This window comes from Pristiophorus japonicus, chromosome 13 (genome assembly GCF_044704955.1).
Source record: "Pristiophorus japonicus isolate sPriJap1 chromosome 13, sPriJap1.hap1, whole genome shotgun sequence".
NCBI lineage: Eukaryota > Metazoa > Chordata > Chondrichthyes > Pristiophoridae > Pristiophorus > Pristiophorus japonicus.
In genome coordinates this window covers 99,311,285-99,331,983 of record NC_091989.1, presented here as the reverse complement: position 1 = coordinate 99,331,983, position 20,699 = coordinate 99,311,285, and the positions used below count along the sequence as shown (strand labels likewise).

The 20,699-nt window shown below is 58.2% G+C and overlaps 1 protein-coding gene across 1 annotated transcript in view; it reads right to left on the bottom strand.

Annotated features, from left to right (window-relative positions):
• The window catches only part of LOC139278151 (probable G-protein coupled receptor 139), a 66,248-nt gene extending 46,211 nt beyond the window's left edge, over positions 1-20,037 (bottom strand). Inside the window, exon 1 of the mRNA XM_070896808.1 lies at positions 19,968-20,037. Within this exon, the coding sequence (XP_070752909.1) occupies positions 19,968-20,037 (70 nt within the window). The remainder of the gene's footprint in view (positions 1-19,967) is intronic.
• Between the last annotated feature and the right edge of the window lie 662 nt (positions 20,038-20,699).

The following is a 20,699-nucleotide window of genomic DNA, read 5'->3' as shown; positions in this document are numbered from 1 at the left end:
ATCTAGAGTCCATCGCCAGTGAGGCGGTGGATCTCTTCGAGCCCGCTGCTGAGTCCCCCCTTATTCCTGTAAAGGAACTCCGGGACATTTTGGCCCAGAGCCAGGGTTGCTGCAACCGAGCCCATCTGGCCCGGGACAAATGGTCCGAGCCGGGGCTGCTCATCGCGTCCATCCGGGCCGCCGCTAAAACCATGGCCGCGAGCGGGCCTTTATCAAAGGCGCAAGGCCTTGAGCTGCTCCGGCTCAAAGGGTTCCTCGCTGGGCTGCTGATGGAGTGGAGGTCAACAAGCGACTCCACTACCCCCCCACAATAGTTTAGGTAGAGGTTGCACTATGCTTTTGTCATGAAGATAACCATAGCCAGCCTCAACATCAACGGCGGCAGAGAGGCACACCGTTGATTTAACAATTTTTCGCTCCTGCGGGAGGGGAAATATGCGGTGTGCTTCCTGCAAGAAACCCACACCGTTCTGGGAGACGAAGCCACATGGCTCCTGGAATGGCAACTAGAGGTCCGCATGAGTCACCGCACCGCCACTTCTTGTGGGGTGGCCATCTTGCTGGCTCCGCATTTTCAGCCGGAGATCTTGGGAGTCGAGGAGCCTGTGCCAGGCTGCTTGCTGCACGTCATGGTTTGCCTGGGGGACATGCCGTTCCATCTCGTGAAGACCATCTCGTGTATGTGTACGCCCCTCAGCCCGGCCCGCAGCAAGCGCGCTTCTTTGAAGAAGTCTCCGCTCTTCTTGGCTCCGTCGACGTCGGCGACTGCATTGTCATCGGGGGGGATTTTAACTGCACCCTTGAGGCGAGGGACCGCTCCGGTGCCCCGCAGAGCATGAAGGCGATCGAGAAGTTGAGGGACCTGGTCAGGTTCCTTAGACTTGGTGGACGTCTGGCGAAATCTCCACCCCGACTCCCGCACTTTTACTTGGGTGAGGCCTGGAGTAGGATGGTCAGAATCGACCGCCTTTACGTGTCTCGAGCATACGTTTCCTGCTTCCCGGCGGCCTCCATGCGGCCGGTGCCCGTATTTGGACCACCACCTGGTGTGGGCGGAGCTCGCTTCGCTCCGCGCGAGGACGGGGTCCGCGTACTGGCATTTTAACAACCAGCTGCTGGAGGACGGGCGGTTCCAGGACTCATTCCGTCGTTTCTGGGCCGACTGGAGAAAGAAGCAGGAGGGCTTCCCCTCCTTGAGGCTATGGTGGGACGTGGGCAAGGCTCACGTCCGCGTCTTCTGTCAAGAGTACGCGAGGGGGTCGACCAAGAGGCGGGCGGCCAGAGTCGGGCGCCTAGAAAAAGAGGTGCTCGACCTGGCGTCCCGTCTCGGTCAAGTCGTCGAGGACCCAGCCCTGCGGACGGTGTACAAAGCGAAGAAGGCCGCGCTGAAGGACCTGCAGCTCGTCGGGTCCCGAGGCACTTTCGTGATGTCGCGGATCCGGCTCCTGCGGGATCTGGACCGTGGCTCCCCCTTCTTCTACTCGCTGGAAAAAAGACAAAGTGTCCGTAAGCAGCTCTTGACGCTGCTGGCCGACGACGGCTCTCTTGTCTCGGATCCGGAGTGCGTCAACAACAGGGCCCGTGAATATTACAGGGCTCTGTTCTCTCTGGAGCCGTCCAGCGAGGAAGCACGCAGAGTTTTGTGGGAGGACCTGCTGAAGGTCAGCCCGGAGGGCGCAGAAAATCTGGAAGCTCCGCTAAGCCTGGCGGAGCTGACCGGTGCCCTCGCCTGGCTCTCGAGCGGAAAATCCCCGGGGCTGGACGGGCTGACCGTGGAGTTCCACAGGGTGTTCTGGGGGGGTGACTACTCGCGGGTCCTGGGGGAAAGTCTGGCGACCGGGGAGATGCCCCTCTCTTGGCGCAGGGCAGTCATCGTCCTGCTGCCTAAGAAGGGCGATCTCTGCCTCATTAAGAACTGGCGCCCGGTCTCCCTCCTCAGCACGGACTACAAAATCTTCGCCAGGGCGATGTCTGCTCGCCTTGGCGCCGTGCTGGACCACATGATCCAACCCGACCAGTCCTACACAGTCCTGGGCCGGACAATCCACGATAACATCCATCTGGTCCGGGACCTCATCCATCATTCCCAGGAGGCTGGTCTGTCGATCGCCTTCCTATCGCTCGACCAAGAGAAGGCGTTCGACAGGGTGGATCACGACTATCTGTTCAGGACTCTGTGCGCTTTTGGGTTCGGGACACATTTCGTCGCCCAGATCCGACTTTTGTACGCCACCGCGGAGTGTCTGATTAAGATCAACGGGTCCTTGACGGCGCCCCTTCGCTTTGGGAGAGGGATGCGCCACGGATGCCCCATGTCCGGCAAGTTATATGCCATCTGCGTGGAGCCTTTCCTGCACCTCCTGCGGACGAGGTTGACGGGACTGGCTCTGCAAGGGCCGGACATGGAGGTCGTCCTCTCGGCTTACGCCGATGACGTGCTCCTCGTGGTAGAGGATCCCGCTGACCTGCGGAGGATGCGTGAGTGCCAGGAGATTTACTCGGCCATATCCTCCGCCAGGATCAACTGGGAAAAATGTTCCGGACTCTTGGTGGGTCAGTGGCGGGTGGACTCCCTGCCGGAGGAGCTCAGGCCTTTTGCCTGGAGCATGACCCATCTCCTTTATCTGTGAGTCTACCTTAGCCCCGACGAGGAAGCCTGCCCGGCGAACTGGCAAGAGCTGGAGGCCAAGGTCGCCGCTCGCCTAGGGCGCTGGACAGGACTGCTCCGAGTGCTGTCCTACAGGGGTCGAGCGCTAATCATAAACCAGCTGGTGGCTGCCATGCTGTGGTACCAGCTGGTCACTTTGACCCCTCCCCCTGCGTTTGTCACCAAACAGAAGCTGGTGGACTTCTTCTGGAACAACAGGAAGCACTGGGTTTCTGCCGCGGTCTTGAGTCTCCCGCTTGGGGAGGGCGGTCAGTCATTGGTGTGCGTCAGCGCCCAGCTCGTGACTTTCCGTCTTCAGACCCTGCACAGATACCTTTACGTCGAGCCCCATCCTAGGTGGCGTGCTCTGGCGACGTATTTCTTCAGCAAGCAGCACGGCCTTAACTACGACACACAGCTCCTGTTTGTGAGTGTTGGGGGAGTCAGAACCGCCCTCCGGGAGCTGCCTGTCTTTTACAAGGAACTCACCAGGGTCTGGAACAAAGTCTCCACCAAGTGCAGCTCTCCACCGGCTGGAGTGGCGGCTGTCCTGCAGGAGCTGCTGCTTGGGAATCCGTACCTCCACGACCGAGGTTTTAGGTGGCAGTCGGACGAGAGGGCTGTGGCTGGTTAGGTGACCAGGGTCAGGGACCAGCTCGATGGTGGAGGAGCGGGATGGATGGCGCCAGACACGCTGGCGCGGCGCCTAAATTCGTTCGACGTCCGCCACGCGGCCGATGCCATCGAGTCGCTAAAAACAGCTCTGAGCCCTGACTCCGTTACGTGCATCGAGGAGGCTCAAGCACATGGGGAGATCCCGTCCGAACTGACCCCCATCCGGACGGAATTCCTCATCGGCGCCAAATCCCAGAACCTCCCTCGGGAACCGGCGCCTCACAACGTGAGCCGCCTCGAGGAAATACCCTCCGTGTCCTTCAGTTCCGCGCGGAGGGGTTTCCTGTACGGGCTGCTCCAGCACACTCTCAACTTTGCCATCCTCGGCTGCCGTCCGGACACGCCATGGCGTACCATCTTGCCGTCCGGAGGAGGCGGGGGTCTCCGATGGAGGGCACTCTATGCGGGAGTCCTCCCACTATTTATTGGGGACTTAGCCTGGAGGGTGGTGCACGGAGCAGTGCCGTGCAATAAATTTTTAAGCCGGTTCACGGGCTCCCAGGCCGCCTGCAATTTCTGCGGTCTGGAAGAGTCCGTGTTCCATGTTTTTATCGAATGCACGAGGTTGCAGCCCCTGTTTTATTATTTAAAGGGGCTGCTCTTGAAATTCTGGCTGCACTTCAGTCCCACACTCCTGATCTTTGGGCACCCTGTGCGGAGGGGAGCGGGTAGGTCCGAGGGCCTCCTCGTAGGACTGCTCTTGGGCACGGCCAAGGGTGCCATCAGCTGGTCCAGGCAGCGGGCGGTCGAGGGGGTCGTTCAGCCTGACTGCCTGCCTCTTTTCCGCGCATACATCAGCACCAGGGCGTCCTTGGAGATGGAGCATGCGGTGTCCACCGGTACGCTCGCGGTCTTCCGCGAGAAGTGGGTACCGGAGGGCCTGGAGTGCATCATAACGCCCGGCAACCAAAGTTTAATTTGTTTTAATTGCCGGTTTTTTTAGTGTCCCCCTCCCATTTTATAGGGGGCACTTGGAGGAAAAAAAATATGATTTTAGTGCACAAAAAAAACCAAAAAAACCCCACAAAATAACAAAACAAAAAAAACACAAAAAAAAGTGCTTGAAAATGTTTGGTGTGCGCCCAGATCGGGGGGACACGATTTAATGTTTTAGTTTCCTCCCAAAAAGAGTTCTGTGGGAAAGGGTGGAGCTGTTGGAGGCGCGGCCTGTTCACTTAGAGCTGTGCTGCAGTGAGAGAAGGAGCTCCCTGCTGTTGCTCCTGCCTGGAAGACCTTTGTGAGCCCTGTGAAACAGCCCAGGAAGAGGAGGAATGGGCTTACTACAATGCCAATTCATGCAGAGGGAGAGGAGGAGAGCAGAAAATTCAACATCATTATTACTGCTGCAGAGAGTTGGAGAGAGGGGGAAAAGAACAACAACGATCCAGTGTGGAAGGAGGGAAAGACTTCATCATCAAAAGGTGGGTGTATTTTGGTCCATTCCCCTAAAGACTTTGTTGTATCGGTGGGGGGAGGAAGGAAGACCATTTCGAGGCCGGAACATCGTGTGTGTGTGAAAGTGTATGTGGGCGTCTTGCCCACAACTCGGCCCCACACACAACTGAAGCACCCCTCCCCCATTGCCTAGAAGGGATAGCTGGAGCTACCTGGCCGAAGACTCATTGAGGCCCCAATTAACATCGTTGGGAGTGCTGTGCCTGGGTGGCTCCAGCTGCCCCAGGTGAAGACATCTTCTCCCCCCACCCGAAGACCATCCCAAAATCTTTGTTTTTTGCTTACCATCTGGGGATGCACCCACCCATCACTGTGAGGGGAGACCTGCCCTCACAGCTTCCCTCTTTCCCACCCCCCCCACCTCACTCTTTCTCTGTCACTCTCTCTGTCTCACCCCTCTCTCTCTGAGAGCTCCTTTCTCCGAATTGGAAAAATCAATTTCAAGACAACTGAGCAGAGGAAGCAAGGCCCCTCCCCAATCGTCAACTAGGGGAGAAGTGTGCCTCTTTCAGAGCTCCCTCTGTTCAAACACCAACGAGGCCATTTAAGACCATTAAGGCCTGTGACTTTGGGGTGGGTGTAGCCCTTAAAGGGACCCCGTGATGGCGACCCCATCCACGCCGGTGGCAGGGCCAGCAAAGACATATGCGCAGGCGGCGCCCACATCCACGGCGCCTCCTGCGCCTCCTGCTGCCCTGCCACCATTCAGACTAATAACAAAGAAACAAGGGATCAAGAGCTACACTCACCCCACAATGAGTGTCTGGGAGGGCAGTGTTCTTCCTGGGGTCGGAGCGGGCGATGTCCCTAACCTTGAAAATGGGCTCACGGTGGGTGGGACATTCCTGCCGGTGGACCCTCTCGAGGCCACCACGCAGAGGGTCATCCTTTCCAACGTCCCGCCCTTTGTTCCCGCTGAGCTCCTCCTCCCTCACCGACACCAACTGGGGGAGGTAAGGTCAGGGATTAACCCCATACCGCTCAGCCTCAGGGAGAACAGCCTGCGCCACGTGTTCTCCTTCCGCCGCCAGCTTTTTGTCCGACTGGCGCGGGAGGAGACGACGGAGGGATCATTTAATGTGGTGCATGAGGGGACTGCTTACCGCGTCTTCTGGACGTCGGATGGCATGTGGTGCCATGCCTGCAGGGAGGTGGGGCACGTTCGCAAAAACTGCCCCGCCTCCAAGGCCGCCAAACCACCGAAGGCGGCCAAGGCTGGCGCCGCCGCCGCCCCTCCCCCTAGTTGCACCTGCGTACCGGTAGCCGTAGGTTCGCGAGCATCGTCGAAGGCCTTTGTTTTCACGGCCTCCGGCGGGGGGGAGGGAGAGCGTCCGGCCGGAAAGAAGGCGTGGAGGAAGCCGAAACATCTCGGGGCAGGTCCCCTCAGTGCGCCAGACAGTCTGATCACCACGCTCAGCCCAGCCCTGTCACCGGCGAGCGCGGGGTGCCCTGAGCCCGTGCCCGAGCCCTTGACCATTACCGCAGAGGGGGCAAGAAAAGAAAAAGGGGGGAGTGGAGCGGGAGGCCTCAGCAGACATGTAGGTCTCCCTGCCTCCGCGTGCCCCCAGGAACAAAAGGTGGCGCCGCTCCCATGAGGCGCAGGGGGAACAACATCCCTCCGCGGAGGAGTCGGTGCCCGCCGCGTGTCCCACGTCCCCCACCAGCACCCTCAAACTGCGCCGTAGGCGAGAGGAATCTGTCCCCTGGGAGGGTGGGGCAGTCGAGGCTGCCCAGCCTCTGTATCCTGGGGATGGCATGGAACATCTGCCTGTCGTGGGGTGCGTGGGGCCAGTGGAGGAATGAATTGCCGTTGGGTCGAGCGTCCCGGGGACTGAGGTGGGCGGGGCCGAAAAGGCCGAACCTGAGCACGCCCAGTCATTAACCAACTTCCCCCGGGAGTCGCTCGACACGGAAGAATGACAAAGTGTCAACAATTTTAATGATTCTGTACACGCTGGGCCGGGGGGTGGTGGCTGGGAGGGGGAAGAACACCAACCCTCGCCCCGTACTTTGGAGCTGGGGGAATTGGAGGACCTGGAACATTTCTTTGACCGGGTCTCTCCGGTTTCCCCGGTTCCTGGGGCGGAGGAGAAACCCCTTCCACTGTCGCTTCCTGACCCAGCACCGCTTTTAAATGAGCCCAGTGGGGACTCCTCTGTCGACGATCCTGGGGGTGGGATCGGGGCAGAGCCAGGGTCGGATGGAGCGGCCGGGCTGTTTGCCGTACCTTGTGTGGTCGACGGCCGGCTGGTGGCGGCGACCTCCCGGAGGGGGACAGGGACTCGGTGGGGGACGAGGGAGAAGATCTAGAGTCCATCGCCAGTGAGGCGGTGGATCTCCTCGCGCCCGCCGCTGAGTCCCCCCTCATTCCTGTGAAGGAACTCCGGGACTTTTTGGCCCAGAGCCAGCGTCGCCGCAACCGAGCCCATCTGGCCTGGGAAAAATGGTCCGAGCCAGGGCTGCTCATCGCGTCCGTCCGCACCGCCGCTAAAACCATGGTCGCGGGCGGACCCTTATCAAAGGCGCAAAGCCTTGAGCTGCGCCGGCTCACAGGGTTCCTCGCTGGGCTGCTGAGGGAGTGAAGGTCAAAAAACGACTCCACTCCCCCCACCAACAATGGGTTAGGTAGAGGTTGCACTATGCTTTTGTCATGAAGATAACCAGAGCCAGCCTCAACATCAATGGCGGCAGAGAGATACGCCGTAGATTTAACAATTTTTCGCTCCTGCGGGAGGGGAAATATGCGGTGTGCTTCCTGCAAGAAACCTACACCGTTCCGGGAGATGAAGCCACGTGGCTCCTGGAATGGCAAGGAGAGGTCCGCATGAGCCACCTCACTGCCACTTCTTGTGGGGTGGCCATCTTGTTGGCCCCGCATTTTCAGCTGGAGATCTTGGGGGTCGAGGAGCCCATGCCAGGCCGCTTGCTGCACGTCACGGTTCGCCTGTGGGACGTGCCGCTCCATCGCGTGAACGTGTACGCCCCTCAGCCCGGCCCGCAGCAAACGCGCTTCTTCGAAGAAGTGTCCGCTCTTCTTGGCTCCGTCGACGTCGGCGACTGCATTGTCCTCGGGGGGGATTTTAACTGCACCCTCGAGGCGAGGGACTGCTCCTGTGCCCCGCAGAGCATGATGGCGATCGAGAAGTTGAGGGACCTGGTCGGGTCTTTTGACTTGGTGGACGTCTGGCGAAATCTCCACCCCGACTCCAGCGCCTTTACTTGGGTGAGGCCTGGAGTAGGATGGTCCAGAGTCGACCGCCTTTACGTGTCTGGGGCGTACGTTTCCTGCGTCCCGGCGGCCTCCATGCGACCGGTGCCATGTTCAGACCACCACCTGGTGTGGGTGGAGCTCACTTCGCTCCGCGCGAGGACGGGGTCCGCGTACTGGCATTTTAACAACCAGCTGCTGGAGGACGTGCGGCTCTAGGACTCGTTCCGTCGTTTCTGGGCCGACTGGAGAAGGAAGCAGGGGGACTTCCCCTCCTTGAGGCTATGGTGGGACGAGGGCAAGGCTCACATCCGTGTCTACTGTCAAGAATACGCTTGGGGGTCGACCAAGAGGCGGGCGACCAGGGTCGGGTGCCGAGAAAAAGAGGTGCTCGACCTAGAGTCCCGTCTCAGTCAAGTAGTCGAGGACCCGGCCCTGCGGAAGGTGTACGAAGCGAAGAAGGCCGCGCTGAACGACCTGCAGCTCGTTGGGTCCCGAGGCGCATTCGTGAGGTCGCGGATCCGGTTCCTGCGGGATCTGGACCGCGGCTCCCCCTTCTTCTACTCGCTGGAAAAAAGACAGAGTGTCCGTGAGCAGCTCTTGACGCTGCTGGCAGACGATGGCTCTCTCGTCTCGGATCCGGAGGGCGTCAACAAAAGAGCCCGTGAATATTACGGGGCTCTGTTCTCTCCGGAGCCATCCAGCGAGGAAGCGCTTAGAGTTTTGATGGAGGACCTGCCGAGGGTTGGCATGGAGGGCGCCGAAAATCTGGATGCTCCGCGAAGCCTGGCAGAGCTGACCGGCGCCCTCGCCCGGCTCTCGAGGGGAAAAACCTCAGGGCTGGATGGGCTGACCGTGGAGTTCCACAGGGCGTTCTGGGACGTCCTGGGGGGCGACTATGCGCGGGTCCTGGGGGAAAGTCTGCGACCGGGGAGATGCCCCTCTCTTGGCGCAGGGCAGTCATCGTCCTGCTGCCTAAGAAGGGCGATCTCCGCCTCCTTAAGAACTGGCGCCCGGTCTCCCTCCTCAGCACGGACTACAAAATCTTCGCCAGGGCGATGTCTGCTCGCCTTGGTGCCGTGCTGGACCACATGATCCACCCCGACCAGTCCTACACGGTCCCGGGTCGGACAATCCACGATAACATCCATCTGGTCCGGGACCTCATCCATCATTCCCAGGAGGCTGGTCTGTCAGTCGCCTTCCTATCTCTTGACCAAGAGAAGGCGTTCGACAGGGTGGATCACGACGATCTGTTCGGAACTCTGCGCGCTTTCGGGTTCGGGACGCATTTCGTCGCCCGGATCCGACTTTTGTATGCTGCCGCGAAGTGTCTGATAAAGGTTAACGGATCCTTGACGGCGCCCCTTCGCTTTGAGAGAGGGGTGCGCCAGGGATGCCCCATGTCCGGCTAGTTATATGCCATCTGCATGGAGCCTTTCCTGCGCCTCCTGCATACGAGGTTGACGGGACTGGCTCTGCAAGGGCCGGGCGTGGAGGTCATCCTCTCGGCTTACGCCGATGACGTGCTCCTCGCAGTAGAGGATCCTGCTGACCTGCGGAGGATGCGTGAGTGCCAGGAGATTTACTCAGCCGCATCCTCCGCCAGGATCAACTGGGAGAAATATTCCGGACTCCGGGTGGGTCAGTGGCGGGTGGACTCCCTGCTGGAGGAGCTCAGGCCTTTTGCCTGGAGCACAACCCATCTCCTCTATCTGGGAGTCTACCTTAGCCCCGACGAGGAAGCCTGGCCGGCGAACTGGCAAGAGCTGGAGGCCAAGGTCACCGCTCGCCTAGGGCGCTGGACAGGACTGCTCCGAGTGCTGTCCTACAGGGGTCGAGCGCTAGTCATAAACCAGCTGGTGGCCGCCATGTTGTGGTACCGGCTGGTCACTTTGACCCCTCCCCCTGCGTTTGTCACCAAGATACAGAAGAAGCTGGTGGACTTCTTCTGGAACAACAGGAAGCACTGGGTCTCTGCCGCGGTCTTGAGTTTCCCGCTTGGGGAGGGCGGTCAGTCGTTGGTGTGCGTCAGCACCCAGCTCGCGACCTTCTCTCTTCAGACTCTGCAGAGATACCTTTACGTCGAGCCCCCTCCCAGGTGGCGTGCTCTGGCGACGTACTTCTTCCGCCAGCAGCATGGCCTCAACTCTGACACGCAGCTCCTGTTTGTGAGCTTAGGGGGCATCAGGACCACCTTCCAGGAGTTGCCTGTCTTTTACAAGGAACTCACCAGGGTCTGGAACAAAGTCTCCACCAAGCGCAGCTCTTCACCGGCTGGAGTGGCGGCTGTCCTGCAGGAGCCGCTGCTCGGGAATCCGTACCTCCACGACCAAGGTTTTAGGTGGTGGTCGGACGAGAGGGCTGTGGCTGGTGAGGTGACCAGGGTCAGGGACCTGCTCGATGGTGGAGGAGCGGGCTGGATGGCGCCAGACATGCTGGCGCGGCGCCTAAATTCTGCCAACGTCCGCCGCGCGGCCGATGACATCGAGTTGCTAAAAACAGCTCTGGGCCCCAACTCCGTTAGGTGCATCGAGGAGGCTCAAGCACGTGGGGAAATCCCGTCCGAACTGACCCCCGTCCGGACGGAATTCCTCATCGGCGCCAAACCCAGGCTCCTCCCTCGGGAGCCGGCGCCTCACAACTTGAGCCGCCTCGAGGAAATCCCTCCGTGCTTTTCAGTTCCGCGCGGAGGGGTTTCCTGTACGGGTTGCTCCTGCACACTCTCAACTTTGCCATACTCGCCTGCCGCCCGGATACGTCATGGCGTACCATCTTGCCATCCGGAGGAGGCAGAGGTCCCCGATGGAGGGCATTCTACGCGGGAATCCTCCCAGTATTTATCAGGGACTTGGCCTGGAGGGTGGTGCACGGAGCAGTGCCGTGCAATAAATTGTTAAGCCGGTTCACGGGCTCCCAGGCCGCCTGCAATTTCTGCGGTCTGGAAGAGTCCGTGTTCCATGTTTTTATTCAATGCACGAGGTTGCAGCCCGTGTTTTACTATTTAAAGGGACTGCTCCTGAAATTCTGGCTGCACTTCAGTCCCACACTCCTGATCTTTGGGCACCCTGTGCGGAGGGATCCGGGTAGGTCCGAGGGCCTCCTCGTAGGACTGCTCCTGGGCACGGCCAAGGGTGCCATCAGCTGGTCCAGGCAGCGGGCGGTCGAGGGGGTCGTTCAACCTGACTGCCTGCCTCTCTTCCGCGCGTACATCCGCGCCAGGGTGTCCTTGGAGATGGAGCACGCGGTGTTCACCGGTACGCTCGCGGCCTTCCGTGAGAGGTGGGCACCGGAGGGACTGGAGTGCATCATCACGCCCGGCAAACAAATTTTAATTTGATTTTATGTTTTAAACTTTAATTTGTTTTAATTGCCGGTGTTTTTAGTGTCTCCCTCCCCTTTTATAGGGGGCACTTGGAGGAAAAATATATGATTTTACTGCCCAAAAAAACTTTTTAAAAAAACACCAAAAAAAGGGCCTTGTAAATGTTTGGTGTTCCCCCCAGATCGGGGGGACACGATATTAGAATTAATGTTTTGGTTCCTCCCAAAAGAGTTCTGTGGACCAATTGTGAAGCTTTGGAGGCATGGCCTATTCAGTTGGAGCTGTGCTGCTGTGAGAGAAGGAACTCCCTGCTTTGCTCCTCCCTGGAAGGCCTAGAATGAACCCTGAGACCAGCGCAGGAAGAGGAGGAGGGGGCTGGCTTACTACGTCCAGAGGGCGAGGAGGAGAGCAGAAAATTTATCAACTTATTACTACTACAGAGAGTTGGAGAGAGGGGGAAAAGAACAACCTGAGAAACCACCATCCAGTGTGGAAGGAGGGAGAGCCATTTCTACAATCTTCAACAGGTGGGTGTGTTTTGGTGCATTCCCCGAAAGACTTTGTTGTATCGGTGGGGGGAGGAATGAAGACCATCTCGAGGGCCGGAACATCGCGGGGGTGTGTGTGTGTGGAAGTGTGTGTGGGGGTCTTGCTTTCAGCTAGGCCCCACACACCACTGAAGCACCCCTCCCCCATTGCCTAGCCTGGGATAGCTGGAGCTACCTGGCTGAAGAATCATTAATTACCCTATTAAACATCGTTGGGAGTGTGTGCCTGGGTGGCTCCAGCTACCCCAGGTGAAGACATCTTCTCCCCCCACCCGAAGACCATCACCAAGGACTATGTCTTGTTTTTTTTCCATCATCTGGGGAGTGCACCCCAGAAAAATGCCCACCCATCGCTGTGAGGGGAGATCTGCCCTCGCAGCTTCCCTCTTTCCCACCCCCCCCACCCGCCCGCTCTCTCTCTCTGTCACTCTCTCTGTCTCTCCCCTCTCTCTCTGAGAGCCCCTTTCCTCCTTAAATTAAAGTTAATTAAGACAACTGAGCAGAGGGAGCAAGGCCCCTCCCCATTCGTTAACTAGGGGAGAGGTGTGCCCCATTAAGAGCTCCCTCTGCTCAAAACACCAACGAGGCCAATTAAAGAACATTAAGGCCTGTGACTTTGGGGTGGGTGCAGCCCTTAAAGAGACCCCGTGATGGCGACCCCATCCACACCGGTGGCAGGGCCAGCTAAGATGTACGCGCAGGTGGTGTCCACATCCATGGCGCCTCCTGTGCCTCCTGCTGCCCTGCCACCATTCAGACTCATAACAAAAACAACACGGGGTCAAGAGCTACACTCACCCCACAATGAGCATCGAGGAGTGCGTGCGGGCTATGGCTGGGGTAATCGGCCCCTCGGCCATTGTCGCAGCCTCCAAGATGTCTGGGAAGGCTGTATTCTTCCTCGGGTCGGAGCGGGTGGTGTCCCTGTCCCTCGAAAAGGGGCTCACGGTGGGCGGGACGTTCCTGCCGGTGGAGCTTCTTGAGGCCATCGCGCAGAGGGTCATCATTTCTAATGTCCCGCCCTTTGTTCCCGCTGGGCTCCTCCTCCCTCACCTACACCAACTGGAGGAGGTAAGGTCGGGGATCAACCCCATACCGCTCGGCCCCAGGGAGAGCAGCCTGCGCCACGTGTTCTCCTTCCGCCGCCAGCTTTTTGTCCGGCTGGCGCAGGAGGAGACGACGGAGGGAAGTTTTAATGTGGTGCACGAGGGGACTGTCTACCGCGTCTTTTGGACGTCGGACGGCGTGCGGTGCCATGCCTTCAGGGAGGTGGGGCACGTTCGCAAGAACTGCCCCGCCTCCAAGGCCGCCAAACCAGCGAAGGCGGCCAAGGCTGGCACCGGCGCCACCCCTCCCCCTAGTAGCGTCCGCGTTCCAGGAGCCGTAGGTACGCAGGCATCGTCGGGGGCGTTTGTTTTCACGGCCTCCGGCGGGGAGGAAGGAGAGCGTACGAACGGAAGGAAGGCGTGGAAGAAGGTGAAACATCTCGAGGCGGGTCCCCTCAGTGCGCCAGACAATTTGTTTACCGCGCTCAGCCAACCCCGTCACCAGCGAGCGCGGGGTGCCCTGAGCCCGTGCCCGAGCCCTTGACCAATACCGCAGAGGGGTTCGGGCACGGGCAAGATAAGAAAAAGGGGGGAGTGGAGAGGGAGGCCTCGGCATACATGGAGGTCTCCCTGCCTCCGCGCCCTACCAGGAACAAAAGGAGGCGCCGCTCCAATGAGGTGGAGGGGGAACAACATCCCTCCGCGGAGGAGTCGGTGCCCGCCGCGTGTCCCGCGTCCCTCAACAGCGCCCCCAAACTGTGCCGTAGGCAGGAGGAATCTGTCCCCGGGGAGGGTGAGGCAGTCGAGGCTGCCCAGCCTCTGTCTCCCGGGGATGGCGTGGAAGATCTGCCTGTCGTGGAGGGCGTGGGGCCAGCGGAGGAATGCGTTGCCGCCGGGTCGAGCGTCCCGGGGACTGAGGCGGGCGGGGCCGAAAAGGCCGAATCTGAGCCCGCCCAGCTATGAACCAACTTCCCCCGGGAGTCGCTCATCCCGGAAGAAACGGAAAATATGAACAATTTTAACGATTCTGTTCACGCTGGGCTGGGGGGTGGCGGTGGGGAGGGAGAAGACCACCAACCCTCGCCCCCTACTTTGGAGCTGGGGTACTTGGAGGACCTGGAGAATTACTTTGGCCAGGTCTCTCCGTGTTCCCCGGTTCCTGGGGCGGAGGAGGAACCCCTTCCGCTGTCACTTCCTGACCCAGCACCACTTTTAAAAGAGCCCAGTGGGGATTCCTCTGCCGATGATCCTGGGGGTGGGATCGGGGCAGAGCCAGGGTCAGATGGAGCGGCCGGGCCATTTGTCGTAACTCGTGCGGTCGACGGGCTGGCTACTGGCGGCGACCTCCCGGAGGAGGATGGGGACTCGGTGGGGGACGATCGAGAAGATCTCGAGTCCATCGCCAGTGAGGCGGTGTATCTCCTCGTGCCTGCCGCTGAGTCCCCCCTCATTCCTGTAAAGGAACTCCGGGACTTTTTGGCCCAGAGCCAGGGTCGCCGCAACCGAGCCCATCTGGCCCGTGAAAAATGGTCCGAGCCGGGGCTGCTCATCGCGTCCGTCCGCGCCGCCACTAAAACCATGGCCGCGGGCGGGCCCTTATCAAAGGCGCAAGGCCTTGAGCTGCGCCGGCTCAAAAGGTTCCTCGCTGGGCTGCTGAAGGAGTGGAGGTCAACAAACGACTCCACTCCCTCCCCACAATAGGTTAGGTAGAGGTTGCACTATGCTTTTGTCATGAAGATAACCAGAGCCAGCCTCAACATCAACGGCGGCAGAGGGGCACGCCGTAGATTTAACAATTTTTCGCTCCTGCGGGAGGGGAAATATGCAGTGTGCTTCCTGCAAGAAACCCACACCGTTCCGGGAGATGAAGCCACGTGGCTCCTGGAATGGCAAGGAGAGGTCCGCATGAGCCACCTCACTACCACTTCTTGTGGGGTGGCCATCTTGTTGGCCCCGCATTTCCAGCCGGAGATCTTGGGGGTCCAGGAGCCCGTGCCAGGCCGCTTGCTGCACGTAACGGTTCGCCTGGGGGACGTGCCGCTCCATCTCGTGAACGTGTACGCCCCTCAGCCCGGCCCGCAGCAAACGCGCTTCTTCGAAGAAGTTTCCGCTCTTCTTGGCTCCGTCGACGTCGGCGACTGCATTGTCCTCGGGGGGGGATTTTAACTGCACCCTCGAGGCGAGGGACCGCTCCGGTGCCCCGCAGAGCATGTCGGCGATGGAGAAGTTGAGGGACCTGGTCGAGTCCTTCGACTTGGTGGACGTCTGGCGAAATCTCCATCCCGACTCCAGCGCCTTTACTTGGGTGAGGCCTGGAGTAGGATGGTCAAGAGTCAACCGCCTTTATGTGTCTCGGGCGTACGTTTCCTGCGTCCCGGCGGCCACCTGGTGTGGGCGGAGCTCGCTTCGCTCCGCGCGAGGACGGGGTCCGTGTACTGGCATTTTAACAACCGGCTGCTGGAGGACGTGCGGTTCCAGGACTCGTTCCGTCGTTTCTGGGCCGACTGGAGAAGGAAGCAGGGGGCTTCCCCTCCTTGAGGCTATGGTGGTAAGTGGGCCAGGCTCATGTCCGCGTCTTCTGTCAAGAGCACGCGAGGGGGTCGAACAAGAGGCGGGCGGCCAGGGTCAGATGCCTAGAAAAAGAGGTGCTCGACCTGGAGTCCCGTCTCGGTCAAGTCGTTGAGGACCCGGCCCTGCGGATGGTGTACGAAGCAAAGAAGGCCGCGCTGAAGGATCTGCAGCTCGTCGGGTCCCGAGGCACGTTCATGAGGTCGCGGATCCGGTTCCTGCGGGATCTGGACCGCGGCTCCCCCTTCTTCTCCTCGCTGGAAAAAAGACAGAGTGTCCGTAAGCAGCTCTTGACGCTGCTGGCCGACGACGGCTCTCTCATCTCGGATCCGGAGGGCGTCAACAACAGGGCCCGTGAATATTACGGGGCTCTGTTCTCTCCGGAGCCGTCCAGCGAGGAAGCGCGCAGAGTTTTGTGGGAGGACCTGCCGAAGGTCAGCCCGGAGGGCTCCGAAAAGCTGGAAGCTCCGCTAAGCCTGGCGGAGCTGACCGGCGCCCTCTCCCGGCTCTCGAGGGGAAAAGCCCCGGGGCTGGACGGGCTGACCGTGGAGTTCCACAGAGCGTTCTGGGACGTCCTGGGGGGGCGACTACGCACGGGTCCTGGGGGAAAGTCTGGCGACCAGGGAGATGCCCCTCTCTTGATGCAGGGCAGTCATCGTCCTGCTGCCTAAGAAGGGCGATCTCCGCCTCCTTAAGAACTGGCGCCCGGTCTCCTTCCTCAGCACGGAATACAAAATCTTCGCCAGGGTGATGTCTGCTCGCCTTGGCGCCGTGCTGGACCACATGATCCACCCCGACCAGTCCTACACGGTCCCGGGCCGGACAATCCACGATAACATTCATGGTCCGGGACCTCATCCATTGTTCCCAGGAGGCTGGTCTGTCGGTCGCGTTCCTATCTCTCGACGAAGAGAAGGCGTTCGACAGGGTGGATCACGACTATCTGTTCGGAACTCTGCGCGCTTTCGGGTTCGGGACGCATTTCGTCGCCCAGATTCGACTTTTGTATGCCGCCGCGGAATGTCTGATTAAGGTTAACGGGTCCTTGACGGCGCACCTTCGCTTTGGGAGAGGGGTGCGCCAGGGATGCCCCATGTCCGGCCAGTTATATGCCATCTGCGTGGAGCCTTTCCTGTGCCTCCTGCGGACGAGGTTGACGGGACTGGCTCTGCAAGGGCCGGGTGATGAGGTCGTCCTCTCGGCTTTCGCCGATGACGTGCTCCTCGCCGTAGAGAATCCGGCTGACCTGCGGAGGATGCGTGAGTGCCAGGAGATTTACTCGGCCGCATCCTCCGCCAGGATCAGCTGGGAGAAATGTTCCGGACTCCTGGTGAGTCAGTGGCGGGTGGACTCCCTGCCGGAGGAGCTCAGGCCTTTTGCCTGGAGCACAACCCATCTCCTCTATCTGGGAGTCTACCTTAGCCCCGACGAGGAAGCCTGGCCGGCGAACTGGCAAGAGCTGGAGGCCAAGGTCGCCGCTCGCCTGGGGTACTGGACAGGACTGCTCCGAGTGCTGTCCTACAGGGGTCGAGCGCCAGTCATAAACCAGCTGGTGGCTGCCATGTTGTGGTACCGGCTGGTCACTTTGACCCCTCCCCCTGCGTTTGTCACCAAGATACAGAAGAAGCTGGTGGACTTCTTCTGGAACAACAGGAAGCACAGGGTCTCTGCCGCGGTCTTGAGTATCCCACTTGGGGAAGGCGGTCAGTCGTTGGTGTGCGTCAGCACCCAGCTCGCGACTTTCCGTCTTCAGACCCTGCAGAGATACCTTTACGTCGATCCCCCTCCCAGGTGGCGTGCTCTAGCGACGTACTTCTTCCGCCAGCAGCACGGCCTCAACTACGACACACAGCTCCTGTTTGTGAGCTTGGGGGGCGTCAGGGCTGCCTTCCAGGAGCTGCCTGTCTTTTACAAGGAACTCACCAGGGTCTGGAACAAAGTCTCCACCAAGTGCAGCTCTCCACCGGCTGGAGTGGCAGCCGTCCTGCAGGAGCCGAATCCGTACCTCCACGACCGAGGTTTTAGGTGGCGGTTGGACGAGAGCGCTGTGGCTGGTGAGGTGACCAGGGTCAGGGACATGCTCGATGGCAGAGGAGCGGGCTGGATGGCGCCAGACACGCTGGCGCGGCACCTAAATTCTGCCAACGTCCGCCACGCGGACGATGTTATCGAGTCGCTAAACATCTCTGGGCCCTGACTCCGTTAGGTGCATCGAGGAGGCTCAAGCACGTGTGGAGAACCCGTCCGAACTGACCCCCGTCCGGACGGAATTCCTCATCGGTGCCAAACCCCGGAACCTCCCTCGGGAGCCGGCGCCTCACAACTTGAGCCGCCTCGGGGAAATCCCCTCCATGCCTTTCAGTTCCGCGCGGAGGGGTTTCCTGTACGGGCTGCTCCTGCACACTCTCAACTTTGCCATCCTCGCCTGCCGTCCGGACACGCCATGGCGTACCACCTTGCCGTCCGGAGGGCACTCTACCCGGGACTCCTCCCAGTATTTATCGGGGACTTGGCCTGGAGGGTGGTGCATGGAGCAGTGCCGTGCAATAAATTTTCAAGCCGGTTCACGGGCTCCCAGGCCGCCTGCAATTTCTACGGACTGGAAGAGTCCGTGTTCCATGTTTTTACCGAATGCACGAGGTTGCAGCCCCTGTATTATTATTTAAAGGGGCTGCTCCTGAAATTCTGGCTGCACTTCAGTCCCACACTCCTGATCTTTGGGCACCCTGTGTGGAGGGGAGCGGGTAGGTCCGAGGGCCTCCTCGTAGGACTGCTCCTGGGCACGGCCAAGGGTGCCATCAGCCGGTCCAGGCAGCGGGCGGTCGAGGGGGTCATTCATCCTGACTGCCTGCCTCTCTTCCGCGCGTACATCCGCACCAGGGTGTCCTTGGAGATGGAGCACGCGGTGTCCACCGTTACGCTCGCGGCCTTCTGCGAGAGCTGGGCACCGGAGGGACTGGAGTGCATCATCACGCCCAGCAATCAAATTTTAATTTGATTTTATGTTTTAAAGTTTAATTTGTTTTAATTGCCAGTGTTTTTTTTAGTGTCCCCCTCCCCTTTTGTAGGGGGCACTTGGAGAAAAAAATATATATATGATTTTAGTGCCCCAAAAAAAACTTTAAAATAAAAACAAAAACACAAAAGAAAAAACACAAAAAAAGGGCTTTGTAAATGTTTGCTGCGTCCCCCAGATCGGGGGGGCCACGATTGAGTATTTAGCCATATGGGCTAGGCGATGGTTTAATCCTCAGACGCGAAACCGTTGGTGACAGCTCCATTGTTAAAAGTCATCTTGGACATCACGGGTAGCGACCAGAAGGATTACTGCATCCAAGAGTTCAAAGCACACTCTAAGACAGAGCCCAAGTGGAAAGGGAATAGGAAAGCAGACACACTGGCCAAAACAAGACAGGAGAAGGGACACCTTGGGATCCATATTAGTATGGAGAGATTATGATTGTAACAGGCAGAGAGAGCCCAAAGAAGCACTATTGCCGTGGAATTAAAACAGACTCAGCTACGGGATGCAGATCTTAGAGCAGCGATTTGGGACAAGATAGACAGGAAATCTGTAGCAGAATCATTGAGAGCTGCAGATATAGTAGTAAAGCAGTCAATGTTCTCTAAGGGAGATAGTTGGAGTGTGGCAGGGCAGTGCAGGGAATAATTCTTGCAACTAGTGCATGGGGGTCCGGGGACTGGATATCCAGGGCCAGAAATGACGTGGAATAAAGTAGAAGCCGTGGGATGGTGGCCCGGGCTTAGAAGGGATGTAAGAGATTATTGTCAGAATTGTCTGGTATGTGCCGCAAACTATCCAGACAACCACCGGAGAAATGCTCTGTTGGCACATGATTTGGATTCTGATAAAGACACACAACACAGGTCTGTTGTGGAGAAAAGAATTGTTTAATTGCTCGATCAAGGGAGACACGGCTACACTAGTTCCTTAACTGGATGCCTTACCAAACGTTCTCGTCGAACACTTTAGCAGTTGCTCTTTTATACAGAATTCTTTGCAAAGTCATCATTTACATTATCATTGGTCAGTCTTTCTGCTCTGTGACAATTTTTGCTTTAATACAGATTGTTTAATTTTAACTTTGCTGATTGTTCCTGTATGAATAGATGAATCCAGCATCCTTCCAAGAACAGGAACCCGCTCCCTAGACCCAAGATCCTAGTTGTGAATAACAGGAACTTGCACCATTGTTTTGGGTTGCACATGATAATTTTGCGACATCATTTTTTTTTTGCCTGACTAGCATAAAGCGCGTTTAACTCTTTAATCGGCTCTTCAATCCTGCTCCCCTCACCCCGCTTTTGGTCAGATGGTTATTCAATTAACCCACCATGACCAATCTTTTTTTTGTTCCCTTACTAGACTCGTGTGTCTACCGCCCCAATTTTGTTGATCAGGCAATAGGATTGGGACACTCGCGACTCATCTCAGGTATTCATGTTGATTTGGATTGTCTGCCCTGTTACTTACTTTCAGCAAATTCTTCCTTTCGTCTTTCTGAGTGGCTTTTACCAGTGCTTTCAAACTTCTCCTCCGACATCGAAAGCACCATTCAAACAGTAACATAAGTACAATCAACATCTGCACTATCACTCATACATGTGATATAATTCTTATCCAAGGGACTACATGAACATTAAGTCCAAAATTCCATTGGCCAACACTTTCTTGGTATCCTTTTGCAGCGTAACAATCTTTTTCACCAGGATGATATATTTCTCATTGCTCACGGAAACTCTTCTCCAACACTGTCTGCTCCTCTCTTAGTTTGGGAATGGGTTTTCCTTGAGGCTCTTCGAATCCCTCGTACCCCACCTTTATAGTGTCGACCACCTTTCCACTGGTAGTTTCTTCTTTTAATTCTGGGGATATAATGTGCCCCATAATATTAACCTTTTCTCTGGTCGTGAAGGAAATGTCAGTGGTAGTGATGGGGCAGTGCGTTACTCCTCCCACAGTCAAGTTAGTGCCATTGCCCATTACTTCGTGGTGCTGCTGTTGTCTCGAAATCCAGCATCAGCGGGGTTATGCTCAGGACACATCCTTCTGTGCGGCTGTATCCACAGTCATCTTGATCAAATTTGGGATGATCTTGGCACAAAACGACCTGGTTATTCTGATAACAATCTTTAATGCACACGCCATTGGTATCATCTCCCTTCTTAATAATGTATTGGTGCAGTTTGTGGTATCTGACCCATG